We start from the raw sequence: 14,006 nt of genomic DNA, 5'->3' as shown, positions 1-14,006 counted from the left end.
AATCCTGTGGCATAAATAGTATTACTGCATTTAACAGATGAGGGAAATTGAGGGATCAGGGAGGTTAAGTAATTTGTGGCCATGTAGTGGGTTTGCTGCAGGTTACACCCAGGTCTCCCTGACTTCACCATCTCCTGAGCAGAATAGCTCCGTGTTCAGTCCCTTCTTATGAAGACTGCTTTAGTTGAAGAGTTTTTTCCCTTGAACGGGGCTTCTGTTCCCTGGGCAGTGATTAGCATCTTCTGGGTGAAGCCATTGCCATGTCCTGCAAGTGGGAACCGGGTTCCCACTTAAAGCGTCTTCAAGTGTCCTTCTCCACTTCCTCGTACTGGACCCTGTTGGATGTGGCTTGCCTGGAAGAGGAGAGCTGACCTTCCCTCTCTGACCCATGGAAAAGCTTTGCTGTGCTATGTAGTTGTATAGATTTAATTAGCATTGCTTGTTGAATGTCAATGAGCAAAGTTTCTGGTTCTGATCCTTAAAGAAAGTATGAATTTTTACTTTTCAAAAAAGTAAAAGAGCCCTGGCCGGTTGGCTCAGTGGTAGAACGTCGGCCTGGCGTGCAAGGGGTCCCGGGTTCGATTCCCGGCCAGGGCACACAGGAGAAGCGCCCATCTGCTTCTCCACCCCTCCCCTTCTCCTTCTTCTCTGTCTCTCTCTTCCCCTCCCGCAGCCGAGGCTCCATTGGAGCAAAGATGGCCCGGGCGCTGGGGATGGCTCCTTGGCCTCTGCCCCAGGCGCTAGAGTGGCTCTGGTCGCAGCAGAGCGATGCCCCGGAGGGGCAGAGCATCGCCCCCTGGTGGGCAGAGCGTCGCCCCCTGGTGGGCAGAGCATCGCCCCCTGGTGGGCAGAGCGTCGCCCCCTGGTGGGCGTGCCGGGTGGATCCCGGTCGGGCGCATGCGGGAGTTGGTCGGACTGTCTCTCCCCGTTTCCAGCTTCGGAAAAATACAAAAAAAAAAAAGTAAGAGAGATAAAAGAAGCATTTTCTCCCTCTTGTGCTCCCTCTTCTGTCCGTGTGGAGAGATGGCAAGAAAGTTTTAAAACCAGTGTTGTCTGAATTTACCTTGAAAGATTTTCCTGTCCAATTTTTAAAGGAAATTGTTTTTGCATAACTTGATTTTAGGATTCTCTTGAATGAAGGGGAAACCCAGCTTTTTTACATATAATTTTTATAATAAATCAAAATAATCCTATTAATTTCTAAGGTGAACAGAAGTCAATCAAGTGATAACATTTTAGCTAAAGATATTCTTAAAATAACTGTATAAAAATTTATTGTATCGCCTGACCAGGCGGTGGCACAGTGGATAGAGCGTTAGACTGGGATGAGAGGACCCAGGTCCGAGACCCCGAGGTCGCCAGCTTGAACACGGGCTCATCTGGTTTGAGCAAAGTTCACCAGCTTGGACCCAAGGTTGCTGGCTTGAGCAAGGGGTCACTCAGTCTGCTGAAGGGCCACGGTCAAGGCACATATGAGAAAGCAATCAATGAACAACAGAGGTGTTGCAACGAAAAACTGATGATTGATGCTTCTCACCTCTCTCTGTTCCTGTCTGCCTGTTCTTATCTATCCCTCTCTCTGACTCTGTCTCTGTTAAAAAAATAAAAAAAAAATTGTATCTTAGTGTCAGAATGCTATCCTGATTGTCACTGAGATCATATTAAATATATCTTGATGATTTCTTTTAAAATACCCTACTTTATGGCATCATAAATTTTATAACCAGTTTGTTTTTATAACTTTAATTAACAGTGCACATATTTTTTTAGGTGAGATTAGCCAAATATTTATTTTGTGAGAGCTTTTAAATTTAGTGCTTAATAACTTTAATATTAGATAGAATTTTGTGAAAAATATTTTTGTTTATGATTTTTTTTTAATGTAAGTCGACATTGACACATCCAGACTACTTAGCTCTTTTTGTTTACTGTGTCGCTTCTCTTGAAACACCTGCTTATGCTTAGACTGTCCCGTAGGTTATTTCACAACCGCAGTCATGTGTTCTAGGCATGTGCTGGGGGCAGACATGTGCTGACTCCGGCGAGGCTCTGAGGAGCCAGGGGCCGTTTGGTGAGGGACTTGGGGACAGCCCGTCACAGCGTCACAGCACCTGTGAAGAGTTAGGCTGTGGGAGTGAGCTCTGCCTGAAGGTGCGGGTGGGGTGGGGGGGTGAGACAGTGGGTTTCTAGAAGAGATGACATTTGAGATGGGTTTTAAAGGACAAATAGGAGGTAGGAGAAGGAAGAGGGAGATGGTTCCAGACAGGAAACAACTTCAAAGAACTTTGTGAAACCACAGTGATCCCATTTGAAAGGGAGATTGCGGATCCCTGTGAGAGAGGCATGCCTCCCTATCTGCTCCCCGACAGCAGCTTCGCTCCGCCCCGCCCAGAGCACCTTCAGTAATGTGAAAGACTGCGAAACCACTTCCCAGGCCACTAGTATCTGCTGCAGCCTTAGTGTTTGCGAGGGTAGTTTCAGGCAACTTTCCAAAGCTTTATGGCTTCAATGGCCAGGTCATGTGACATGAATAAAACCTATTTTCAGGTGTATAAAAACATGCATTCATGTATTCTCACAGTATTTTCAATATAATCTTGTAGTTTTATTTTTTGCTATTTGTTAATGTGATTATTATAGCCAACATAACACAGAGATACTAGATGTGATATGTGTTCTGCTACAGTTATTTTAAAATACCATCGTAATCTAGGTTGGTCACTTACTTATTCATGAAAACCAAGTGTCTACTGTGTCTATGCCCTATTATAATTATTTTTTGAGGGAAAAGTAACTATGATGAAAAACAAAAATTAGATCACTGTAAATGGGACCTAAAATGTTTAATTTGTGATGAAAATAATTTTGAAATATATTGAAAATTGCATTCATATCCATGGTAATTATCTGTTTTAAGAACCAAGGTCTTTAATTGCCAGAAATAAGCCTTTGAAATCACCATTAGTTTTCTCAGTCTTACCCTTTACCACCGTCCTTGGTCATGTCCCACCTTTGCCATGGGGGCTGATGGTTCCTAGTTAACATCTGAAACATTTAATTGTATGATGAAATTCACAGGATGGAACTTTTTTTTTTAAGATTTTATTTCTTATGGGGGGGGGAGAGAGAGAGAGAGAGAGAAAAGGGGGGAGAGGAGCAGGAAGCATCAACTCCCATATGTGCCTTGACCAGGCAAGCCCAGGGTTTTGAACCGGCACCCTCAGTGTTTCCAGGTTGACGCTTTATCCACTGCACCACCACAGGTCAGGCCACAGGACAGAACTTTTATCATGAACACTAGCAAAAGTAGGTCTTTAATTTGGTGGTTAGAAATAAAAGTTCTGCCTCCATGAGTGGGTTTTCCTTGAAGGATGTTCTGTGGCCACAGCCCTGGGACATCATTATCATAGTGTGTGTGTGTGACCACTCCCAATGTCAGTACTGGTGATATTAAAAGAAAGCTATAGAGACAGAGGTCACAAAAAATAATTTATTTTCTCTTTCTCTTGCTTTCTGACTTTCCAGGAGCAGATGGTGGGAGGGAGGGAGACTAGAGAGAGAGAATGGGAATGAATATGAAGCGTTTTTATCTCTTTGTTGACTTTCCTCCTGTATTTTTTTTTATTACATTCACCTATGTGTTCACAGTACTGTCTGTAACATGACAGTGTGCCTTTCTTCCAGGGTAAGAAAAAGAAGAGGAAGAGAGAAAAACTACAGGAATCTACATCAGGTAGGCACTGTGTGACTTTTCATTCAGTTCTTATGCCCTGACAGAGACTTTAAAGAAGTTTGCATCTTTCCACACACACACTGCTTTATTCTGCAGCTGTCACTTGTGATACTTCCGCTCTGCTTTTTCTTCTGAAATTCTTTAAAAATGTTTAAAGAGACCTTTCTTTTCAATGTGACTTTGTGAAGGTACATCTAAAAACTCCTTTCCCCAACCCTGTCACCTGGAATCCTGGTTAACTGTGGTGTTTGTCGTGTATTGTTTCTGCTTCTGTTGTCTATGTTCTCTTTGCTTTATTAACACTACTATTCTATTTGCATAACTCTTTACAGTAAAAATGTTTATGATAATTCTATAATATGCTACCTTATATTCCCTTAAGAATCTTTTCTGTGGTTTAGGGTTACTTAAAAATAGAAAACATGACAATAGGGTTTATCTTTCCTATACATTAATTCAAGGCATCAGTGAGGTCCTACTGATTTCCCTGTTTTCTTTCATGAAAAGTAAGCCCACTTGTACGGCACAAATAAAAATGGCTGGTATAAGAACCATAAAAAGTAAAGCAAACAAGTCCACATGTGTTGTAGCTACTACGTATTTGGAATGTTCAGAAACCTCTTCAATAAAAATTTGTTAAAGACACAATTTTCTGCAGGTACAGGTCCAAGAATGACAGCTGCCTACATCTGAAACATGGTAAGAATGACTCTCTGGTCCTACTGCTGACATTAGTTATAAACAGAGGCACTTGCTTATGAATCTTCTTGCTTGTACTGATGCCATTCAACATTGCTCCTTTAAAGAGGAAATTCCACCAAAATCAAATCAGCGCTTTAAAAAATCTGATGGTTTTTATACCGGCTATGTATTTACAATATAGTATGTGTTTACCTCTCCCCTTCTTCCCCCTTTGTCCCTTTAATCCTTCTCCATTCCCTTTTCCCTTTCTTTTCAACCATTCCTTACTCTGATAAGGGGCGTATCTCCCGCTTAAAAAACTAACGAACAATAATAACGCAAACGAGCAAGCAAAATGTGATCCTACTCAGCAAACTCAGGGCTGAGTGTGAGGGGCCAGGCCCATTCTGTCTCAGGACTCGGCACTTCTTCCTCTTAGGAGACTTCTTTTCGATTGAGGTGATACATAGATACTTAAAAGTAATTTATTTGTTTCTTGTGAGAAGGAAAGAGGTGCTTTATTTCTTTTTTGTACTATTTTTTTTTTTAAATATGGCATGGGGACTACTTAATTTACTGTATTATGCTATCATGTATTTTCCTTGTTGGCAACCATTGCTAGATCTCTCTCTCTCTGGTATTTACAAGTAATATTTATCTTACTCTTTTTGCTCTAATTTTATATTTGACCATATAACCACCAGCCCAGGGAACCTGGCTTTGTACATTGATGTTGTCTTTGCTAAGCTTTGAATCCACAGTGTGTCTGCATTTTTTCCCCTGTGAAATTCTTTTCATAGGAGCTTCCTTGGATTCTACTGTCTCCCTAGCAACCACATCCAGGTCCTGTCAGTTCTGTCTCTTCGGTCTGTCTGGTTTTCCTCTCAGCTCGTCACTGCCACTGTCCAGCTCAGGAGCACAAACTTTCCGTCCGGATTATTGTAATAGTCTTTGGGTCATTTTCCTGCCTCCAGACTTTCTTTCTGCCAGCTCCCAGAGGAATTTGCTGAAACACAAATTGGTTGTGTCACTTCCCAACTAAAAAAAGTCAGTACTTTTCGCCGTCTGAAGGTTGAAGCGCAAACCACTTAGTGCAGCGCTGCCCCTGCCCTTTCCTCAGAGCTCTGCCTCAGTCTGTCCGCTCTCTGCCTCCCCTTACCTCCGGCCTGTCCTTAGGAGTCCTGTGCTCAGTCTGGGCAACACGAGGAGCGGTTCCCCAGGTAGATGGAGGCCGCTGCAGCACTCCCTGTGCTGGGAGAGCCTGCTCCCTCTGCCTGAGGGGGCAGCCCTGGCCTCGACATCATTTGGTGCTGACAGGTCAGTGGGCTTCCCCAAAGGAGACGGCAGAGATTTGGGTACTGAATAGATCTGAATTCTAAATCCAGTGTTTGCCTGGACAACCTACTTGAGCTTTATAATCCTCATTTTCTGCATCTGTGAACCGGGAATGGTGACGCCTGCCACCTGCAGTTGTTCATGTGCCTCATAAAGCTACTTCCTCTGTCCCCTCACCGAGACCTGGCTCCGTGCCCTCTCCACTGCAACTTCCTGACCCTGCTCAGATTCCCCAGGTTGTCCGCAGTTCCACCACTGTACTTCTATGGTATCGAAATCTTCTAAACTCATCTTGAGTGGCAGGCCTTTCTCCAAGTGAAAAGAGGACCACCCTTCATCTAGATGTCCAAGTAAGGTATCCAAAAATACCACAGATGCCCATATTTAATTCAGCCTAATGGCTATTACTTAAGGACCTATTCTGAGCAAGCCTCCTGGTTTGGTTATTGGGACTTAATTACAGGCCCTGCCTCTAGAAGCTTGTGGCATCATAGTAGAAGTAATTCTAGTAACAATCACATTCATAAGCTTTTGTGGGGTGTTTGCGTTTTTTTGTTTTTTTTTGTTTTGTTTTTTTTGTATTTTTCTGAAGCTGGAAACGGGGAGAGACAGTCAGACAGACTCCCGCATGCGCCTGACCAGGATCCACCCGGCACACCCACCAGGGGCGATGCTCTGCCCACCAGGGGGTGATGCTCTACCCCTCCGGGGCGTGGCTCTGTTGCAATCAGAGCCACTCTAGCGCCTGGGGCAGAGGCCATCTTTGCTCCAATGGAGCCTCAGCTGCCGGAGGGGAAGAGAGAGACGGAGAGGGGGAGGGGTGGAGAAGCAGATGGGCGCTTCTCCTGTGTGCCCTGGCCAGGAATCGAACCCGGGACTTCTACACACAAGGCTGACGCTCTACCACTGAGCCAACCGGCCAGGGCCTGTTTGCATTTTTTTAAAAAGAACTTTGTCCTTTTACTGAATACAGGTGTGGACAACAGTCCTTCCTTCCCTCCATGCTGTCCTTCTAAGTGCAGTATGCTGAGAACTGACATTCACTGAGTTACTCCATCTCCTCTGCACCAAAATCTTCAATGCTATTTCCATTAAAAGTCATGGAAAAAAAAGTATTTCTGTATTTTAGAGCTTATTTGATTTTGTGTCCTTATTGATTAACATTTAGATTAGAAGATTAAGCTGAGTATACTTTTGTCCTAGAATGTATCCCAAACATTATTTTTTAAAAATAAGTCACAGCTATCATTGTGCTTTCTTGTCTTGTCACTTATTTTTTCTGAAGTTAAGGTGTCTTCTCTAACCTGTCCCAGAAAAACAAAGTGCCTCCTACCTTCCTCTAGAAAAATTCCCCCCCAGCTGCTCAGTGAGACTCCAGTTGGTGGGGCTTCACTTACTCAGAATCTCTAGTGGGCCCTCCGCTCGCTGCTGGGTCCTTTGAAGTCACTGTCCTCTTTACTGTCCAGTTTTGGAGAGCAACACTGGCGGTCATTTGATTAAGGATTACTGAGCTGAGATTTGCATTCATAAAGATTTCAGTTAGGAATGATAATATTCTTACTCTTGCCTCCACCTTTTTCTTTGTTTTGGGAATTAGAACTTTGTTTGATATGTACAGGAGTTGACTTGTTTCATCATCATTCAGCATTTATTGAGCACCCGTCACCACCAGGCTGGCGGTAACTCTGGAAGTGTGGTGTTGAATGAGGCAGGAGCTCTGTGCTCTCTTGGGGCTGACGCTGCTGTGTGGGGGGTGGGTGAGGAGTGAGCAGGAAAGTGTATGTGCTGAGATGAGAACAAAACGGGGACTGGGCTGGGCGCTCTGCTTTAGGTGGGCCAGGCAGAGAGGGCCCTTCTAAGGAGGTGACACTTGATAATCCCTGAAAAACAGAGTATTCTGTGTGTGGTTCTGGAACAGAGGCAACGAAATGCAAGGCAGAGGAAACAGCGCATCATGTTGTCCAGAGCTGAGACTAGGAGCGAGGCCCCAGCCCCTCCCGCCAGCCCCAGGTGCGCTGTGCGGTCCGGGCTGGTTACATAAGCCGGTGACCTCCGGTTCGTTGGGCTGCAGGACTGAAAGGGCAGGTCCCAGGGCCTCTGAGGTCCCAGCAGCCTCAGGACTCCTTAGCCTGCTCTGCTCTCCATGGTCAACACTGCAGCCCAGTGCTATTTAAAGAGACTCAGGATTCTCTTATATTTACTAATGTGTAGTCTTTATGGTACACCTCAGTGGTTTTGCATAACTAATAAAGCACCTGTGTGATCTCAAAAATGATTTGTACCCGGTGTGACTGTCAGTTCCTGCACAGGCACAGGTCACCCGGCCTGTCCCCCTGCCCCCTGCCCCCGGCACGAGGCCTCGGAAGCTCCGCCTCTGCTGGCTGGGACTCGCCTCTGCTGACATGATTGTGGGCTCCTCGTTTGCCAGGCTGCGGTCATGCTGGTGCTGGATTCACCTCAGAGGCGAACCAAAGACAGATAAAACATTTGATTAGTATCAGTCCCGCAAATAGTGAGATGTGAATCCCACACGACTGGTTCTCAGTTCTGAAGGAAGTGCTGAGTGTTAGCTCAATCCTTGCACTCCCAGAGCTCTGTAGTCAGGGGAGTCAGGGAAAGCCCACGGAACACGAGACCTGGGCAGGGGGGCTGTTGAGGGATTTTTTGAGGTGTTTATTTCTCTTTTGTACACAGTGAAACTTAACACTGTTTTGGTGTCCTGAAAGAAAAATCCTGCATCCATGCCTATAGCTCAAATGCTAGAGAAATTATTGTTACTCTGAGCTAGCATGGAACACAAACGCTAAAGAAAATACTCCACTAATAAGGAAAAGACTCCTCGGCGAACCAAAAAGCCCTCGGAAAACTTGTTTCTGCTCTTTTAAAGATCCACATTTCCCAAAGCTTTCCCTTGTTTTGATGGGAAATGCCATTGCAGTTGTCTCACGCAGACCAAGATAGAAATTGGCCCGCTAAGCAGTTCCTGATACACCCAGCTGTGTCCCACCTCTCTCTCTGCATTATAAGAGTATTTACTTGGGTGGAATCATGATGAAACAAAGAAATTAGCATCAACCCAGTCTTTATACCTTGCAACAATTTACAGAATTAGAAATGGGATCCATAAAAGACATTCCTCTTAGTTGGATAAGCCATAGGTCTGTCAAGAAAGCCAAGTTTGTCCTTAGCTTGTTGGACTTGTGGGGAGGGTGGGAGCTGGGGGACATAGAAGATGAGACTGCACACAGTCTCCTGCGTCCAACTGGAAGGCCAGTATCATGAATGTCAATGGTGTGTTTATTCACTAGGCAAGCATTCAGTGAGGACTACTGCACATCCAGGACTGCATGAGGCAGTGGGGGTGCTTGCTGACGAGACCCTGTCCCTTCTTGGAGTGCTCCCATACAAATGAGTAATTGTAAAATAATAATGTTTTATGCTATGAAGGAGTTGCATGCAGTGCATTATGTAAATTTAAACAGAGCAGTAAATATATAAACCAGAGTGAGATCAAGGAAGGCTTCCTGGAGTAGGTAACATTTGAGCTGTTCTGCCATGAGTGGGTTCTTGGGTTTGATAGAAGTGATCAAGTTGCTCTGTTTCCCGTGTTTTGCTACATATTTAACTTGGAATACATAACACCTCAAGTTTGTCAGAAGTCAGAGATTAACATCAAATATTGAACTTCCATTCCTGACTTAATCAAAATTCATAAGGAATAAAAGAAGCAAAGAATTGGAATTTTTGAAAAGAGGATTATCATTCTGAGTTTACTGATTTAAAATGTAACTTTACAAACTGGTTAGTAGCTTTAACAAAACAAATACATAGATTGAAAAGATATTCCTGGGATATTTTCTTTGATGATATAATGATAAAGAACTAGTTTAAAAGTAGAAAACAAGCTATCTTTAAAAAAGCAAAAAAAATCTCTGCTTAAATACTCCAGTACAGATACACACAGGTTCTCAGACACACACACACACACACTCACTCACTCACACACTGCTTTTGGCTCTAGCATAGACTTTATCTTGTATACTTGCTAAACCGAGAAATTAAAGTATTTTTTACTTTAACCTTTATTTTTCTGGGTCCCATATGTGCGAGGTAATTTTTAGTACAGTATAGAATGCAGTAGTAAAATATAGAGCTTGGGTTTACATCTTTTAAAAAGTTGTTTCCAGCTGAGATGGTGGTGGTTGAGAGCCTGCTGAGGTGGGTAGAGTCTGTGAACCTTGGCCTCCGGGTCCTGGGAAGCCTTTGCAGAGATTACTGGCTGCAGAGTGGGACAGGAGACATCTTTAGGATGGGTGACTGGGCTGGGACCCTGATGGCCTCTCCGGAGCCTTGCTTGGAAGCCAGAGATTTACCATGCCCCTGTCGTCAGGGAGTGGTCTAAATATTTTCAGTGGTCTTACTGAGAAAAACGTTTATTTCATATAGTCTTTGAAGCTCACTCTGGTGACTTAGGCACTAGGTGTGTCGAGCACAGAGAAAGCCCCCGGTCCAGAGCTGACACATGGGGTTAGAGGCTCTTGGAAGGGGAGCCTCAATACTGAAGGTGAGGGCTGTCAACTCAGGGCTGACATGGCGGCCCCAGCAGGGGTGGCTCTGTGCTCTCCGGGGCCCAGGTCAGCACTTCCTGGGAAGACGAGTGCACCCTGCTCCAGCTGCACGGTCTTTTAACGGCGGCCTCCTGAGGGGCACCGTCTGCCTACTTTTTTGCTACAGTGGTCGGATCCTGATAGCATGTCATTTGTCTTGTCAGGATCGATGACTTACTCTGCCCAGGAAGAAGAGGTCTCAGTGGTGAGGAAGGGCTGGTGCTCAGCCCCTTCCCTGGCCATGTTCCTGTGTGAGATGGTGGCTGACCACAAATCCCTGTCAGCTTGTCACACGTGACACTTGATTAGTGTTCCTTACTAGGGACTCCGTAGTAAGAACATTCAGTAAGGAAAATTGACACCTGCAAGTAAGGGCAGGCTTGGTCACATGGTCTTAGATGGAGATGGCTGCGTCAAGACACTGGCGACACTCCACTGCACATGGCCTGCGGGTTTCAGTCTGCCCGGCCTGCAGGGTGCCTTCTGCGTGCTCCTCTGACAGGAGCCTTTCGATCACAAGGAGTAGAGACAACCGTAGAGACAACCGTGCTAGCTTAAGCAGAGTAGGACATCTATTTTAAGGATACAGAAGCATCTAGGGGAAGCCACGGACAGTTGGGCCAAGAAGAGTACGAGAGGGTGGCCTGGGAAAGCTGTCCAAATGCTTTTCCTGCCTCTGTATCAGTCCCTCCCTGGAAATGGCTTTATTCTCCCTCCTGCAGATTCACTTCCCTCCTGCAGACTCACTTCCTCAACTGTTTGATCCACATGTCCACTGCTCCCAAGCTGTATCCGTCTCCCAACAAGGTGGTGATTCTTTCGAATTCCAGAGAAGGGACTGGTAGGCCCAGATCCATCACTAGCTGCAGCCAGAGGAGATGGTCTCACAGTACAGGTGGCTGTCAGGGCTCAGGGCTCCACCCTGGGGCGCGAGTGGGGGAGTGGCAATGAGAGATGCCGCAGGCAGCTCCGTGCTCAGCTCTGGCAGGCCTGTTAGGTTAGCAGACAGGGCGGATTTCTCTAGACAGCCTTGCGTGTTAGGGAAGATGTTGGGAGGGATCATAAACATGATAAAGCTTTTAAAATCTGCAGTGCTGCCACATCTTTGCCGTTAATTCCTCTTCCCTCTTGCGTGGTCAGAAGAGCTAGAGTAATGTTTAAGTTTGCCCTATCAAAGTTAATCATGTGCCATTAAAACAGAGGAAGAGAAGTATAAGGCTCATTAAATACTCTTGAGAATGTAATATTTAGTATTGTTCATGAAAGTAAACTAAGATCAATTCACAGGAATACTTGGTAGAATAAAGAAAGGTATTTTGGACAAATTTTATTTAATAGAATGCTTTTCTCACTGAGCCATCTGGAACCATAGGGGAGGTCAGCCCTTTATTTCTTAATGCCTCCTATCATTATTCCACAGTGTGTATAGTACATGCTAACAAGGAATTGGTGCTGTTTGCCCCTTTTTTTTTTCTTCTAGCGAGATAGGGACAGACAGACAAGAAGAAAGAGATGAGAAGCATCAATTCTTTGTTGCGGCACCTTAGTTGTTCACTGATTGCGTTTTCCTATGTGCCTTGATGGGGTGGGGGGTGGAGGGTGGAGACGGGGCTCCAGCTGAGCTAGTGGCCTGGCACTGAAGCTGGTAACCTGTGGTTTCGACTGTGCCACCACCTGATCAGGCTATTTTCCATTATTCTTAAAAGACCCAAAGTTATGTTGAATTTTTAAAAAAATCTGTTCTTTATAATATTTTGTCCTTCGTTTTCTGACTGAGACTGTATCCCTCCCCTACAGTATAGTATGTTCCTCTTGACGTTATGTGGACTTTGGAATGAGAAAACAAAGCTTATTTAAATAACATAAAAGTTAATGGCACTCAGGTTGGCGTGTGGCTATTGCTTTTATGAGGAAGGGTAAAATGTGCTATTTTTGTGAGGGAACCACTTGATGGCCCTGTAGTAGCTTGAGGCTTTGTCACTTTCTTTTGCTCAGCTGTGTTCTTTTTTTTTTTTTTTTTTTAAAGGGCTTTTTTCTATAAATGTGTGAATTTGACCACTGCCTCTTCTTTTTTTTTTAATTATTTTTATTTATTTATTCATTTTAGAGGAGAGAGAGAGAGAGAGAGAGAGATAGAGAGAAGGGGGGAGGAGCAGGAAGCTTCAACTCCCATATGTGTCTTGACCGGCAGCTGTGTTCTTAGAAGTCAGCCGGGTTGACGGATTTCCCGATGAGTGAGGTGGTTCTGTTAACACCGTCCCTGAGCTTCAGGAAAACGGCTTTCTTCTTTTTGACACAGTGAGGAGACAGGCATGGTGGGGAGACGTGTTTCAGGGCTCAAGCTAATCCTGCCACCTGTTGTTCGGGTGACTTCGGGAAAGTAGTTTAACCTCACAAAGCCCCAATTTCCTTACCTATAAATGAACCCAAATACATGGCACCATATGTGCCTCAGTGCCTGGCACGGCAGTGCCCAGTGGACATTGCTGCCGCTTCCCCCTCACCAGCTCATTGCAGACAAGGCCAGCTCGGAACCAACAAGGCTGCGACATGGAACCAGGAGGCCTGCATACTCTCCGGGGGTCATCTGAGACCAGTCACGCCTCGGTTTTCTCGAACACAGCGGCCAGGCCTGCTCTGTCACACTTGCTCCCTGTTCTAGGAGGCTGTACTCCTCGTCTTACACACATGACATTGTGCAAGGGAAGCGTTCACACCTGGAAATGACAGGCTTTTTATCAGTTTGCCCTGTGGTGAGGCTGCAACAGACAGTTGGTGTGAGGTGTGTATTGGGCTGCTTGTAAGATCTTTGCAATTAATATCTGCCTCAGTTCACCTCTCACAAAGCTAATCTCATATCTTTTTTCGGATTTATATCATAACTTAAAAATATTTACAGTTCCTGGTTCTTGCTAGTACTATCTGGTGGGGGATGAAGGAAGGATCTTTTATTCCAGCCTACCTTTTGGGTTCCTCACCATTTCTGAGCAAGGACGTGATATTACATGATGACACCAAGGGGATGGGGGCCTTCCGTCCTCACGCATTCCTGCAGACCAGCTCTGCTGCCCCCGGTTCGGCCGGGCCAGCTGAGTGGACAAGTCCTGGTCACACGCTGACCGTCCTGCCACCACCGTGGCTTCTCCAGGCAGGACAGCCCCGGGGAAGGGCTGGCAAAGCCCCGGGCTTCTGGTGGGATTCCGTGTTAGAGCTGACGGAGCAGGAGTCCCCTCCCTCCCCTTCTTCACTTCTGTCGAGCCAAGGCCTAGAAAGCCCTCCTGCCTCAGAGTCAGTGCTGCTTATCTCCCAGAAACAGGTTCTTCTTGAAATCTTCTTGAAATTTCCTTTCAGCTCCTAATAAATGATTCTGCCCGTTTGGGTTTCTGGTTCCATTTGGTTAGTGGGTTATTTTGTCAAAGTTGGAATTTGGTCCAGAAGAGAGAGATGGGTTACAGCTGGAAGGGCCCTCTCGGGCCTCCTTCCAATCCACTCTGCCAGCGGCCCACCTGGTGGGTGACTCCTGCTGCAGGGAGCCAGAGCTGTAACCCATGGGACCACGGACGGGACGGCCCCCTGGCTCCCTTTGAAGCGGGAGCAGTAATTGCAGCTTTGATTGCACTGACTTCCCTGGTGGGTGGGGCCGCGCCCGC

At 45.6% G+C, this 14,006-nt stretch overlaps 1 protein-coding gene and 1 non-coding gene across 7 annotated transcripts in view; one reads left to right on the top strand and one right to left on the bottom strand.

The window, feature by feature from the left end:
* LEF1 (lymphoid enhancer binding factor 1) overlaps positions 1 to 14,006 on the top strand; it is a 123,135-nt gene that overhangs the window by 105,636 nt on the left and 3,493 nt on the right. For 3 of the 6 annotated variants that reach the window (XM_066385601.1, XM_066385599.1, XM_066385603.1), the window contains 2 exons: positions 3,685 to 3,733; positions 4,392 to 4,432. In XM_066385601.1, coding sequence (XP_066241698.1) covers positions 3,685 to 3,733; positions 4,392 to 4,426 — 84 coding nt within the window. In that variant the 3' untranslated portion in view covers positions 4,427 to 4,432. The remainder of the gene's footprint in view (positions 1 to 3,684; positions 3,734 to 4,391; positions 4,433 to 14,006) is intronic. The other 3 variants (XM_066385600.1, XM_066385598.1, XM_066385602.1) reach the window with 1 other exon arrangement.
* Positions 6,600 to 6,675, bottom strand: TRNAT-UGU (transfer RNA threonine (anticodon UGU)). The gene has a single exon. It is a non-coding gene; the product is annotated as a tRNA-Thr (tRNA).

Source organism: Saccopteryx leptura, chromosome 5 (genome assembly GCF_036850995.1).
Source record: "Saccopteryx leptura isolate mSacLep1 chromosome 5, mSacLep1_pri_phased_curated, whole genome shotgun sequence".
Taxonomy (NCBI): Eukaryota; Metazoa; Chordata; class Mammalia; order Chiroptera; family Emballonuridae; genus Saccopteryx; species Saccopteryx leptura.
This window is presented reverse-complemented; position numbering and strand designations above follow the sequence as displayed.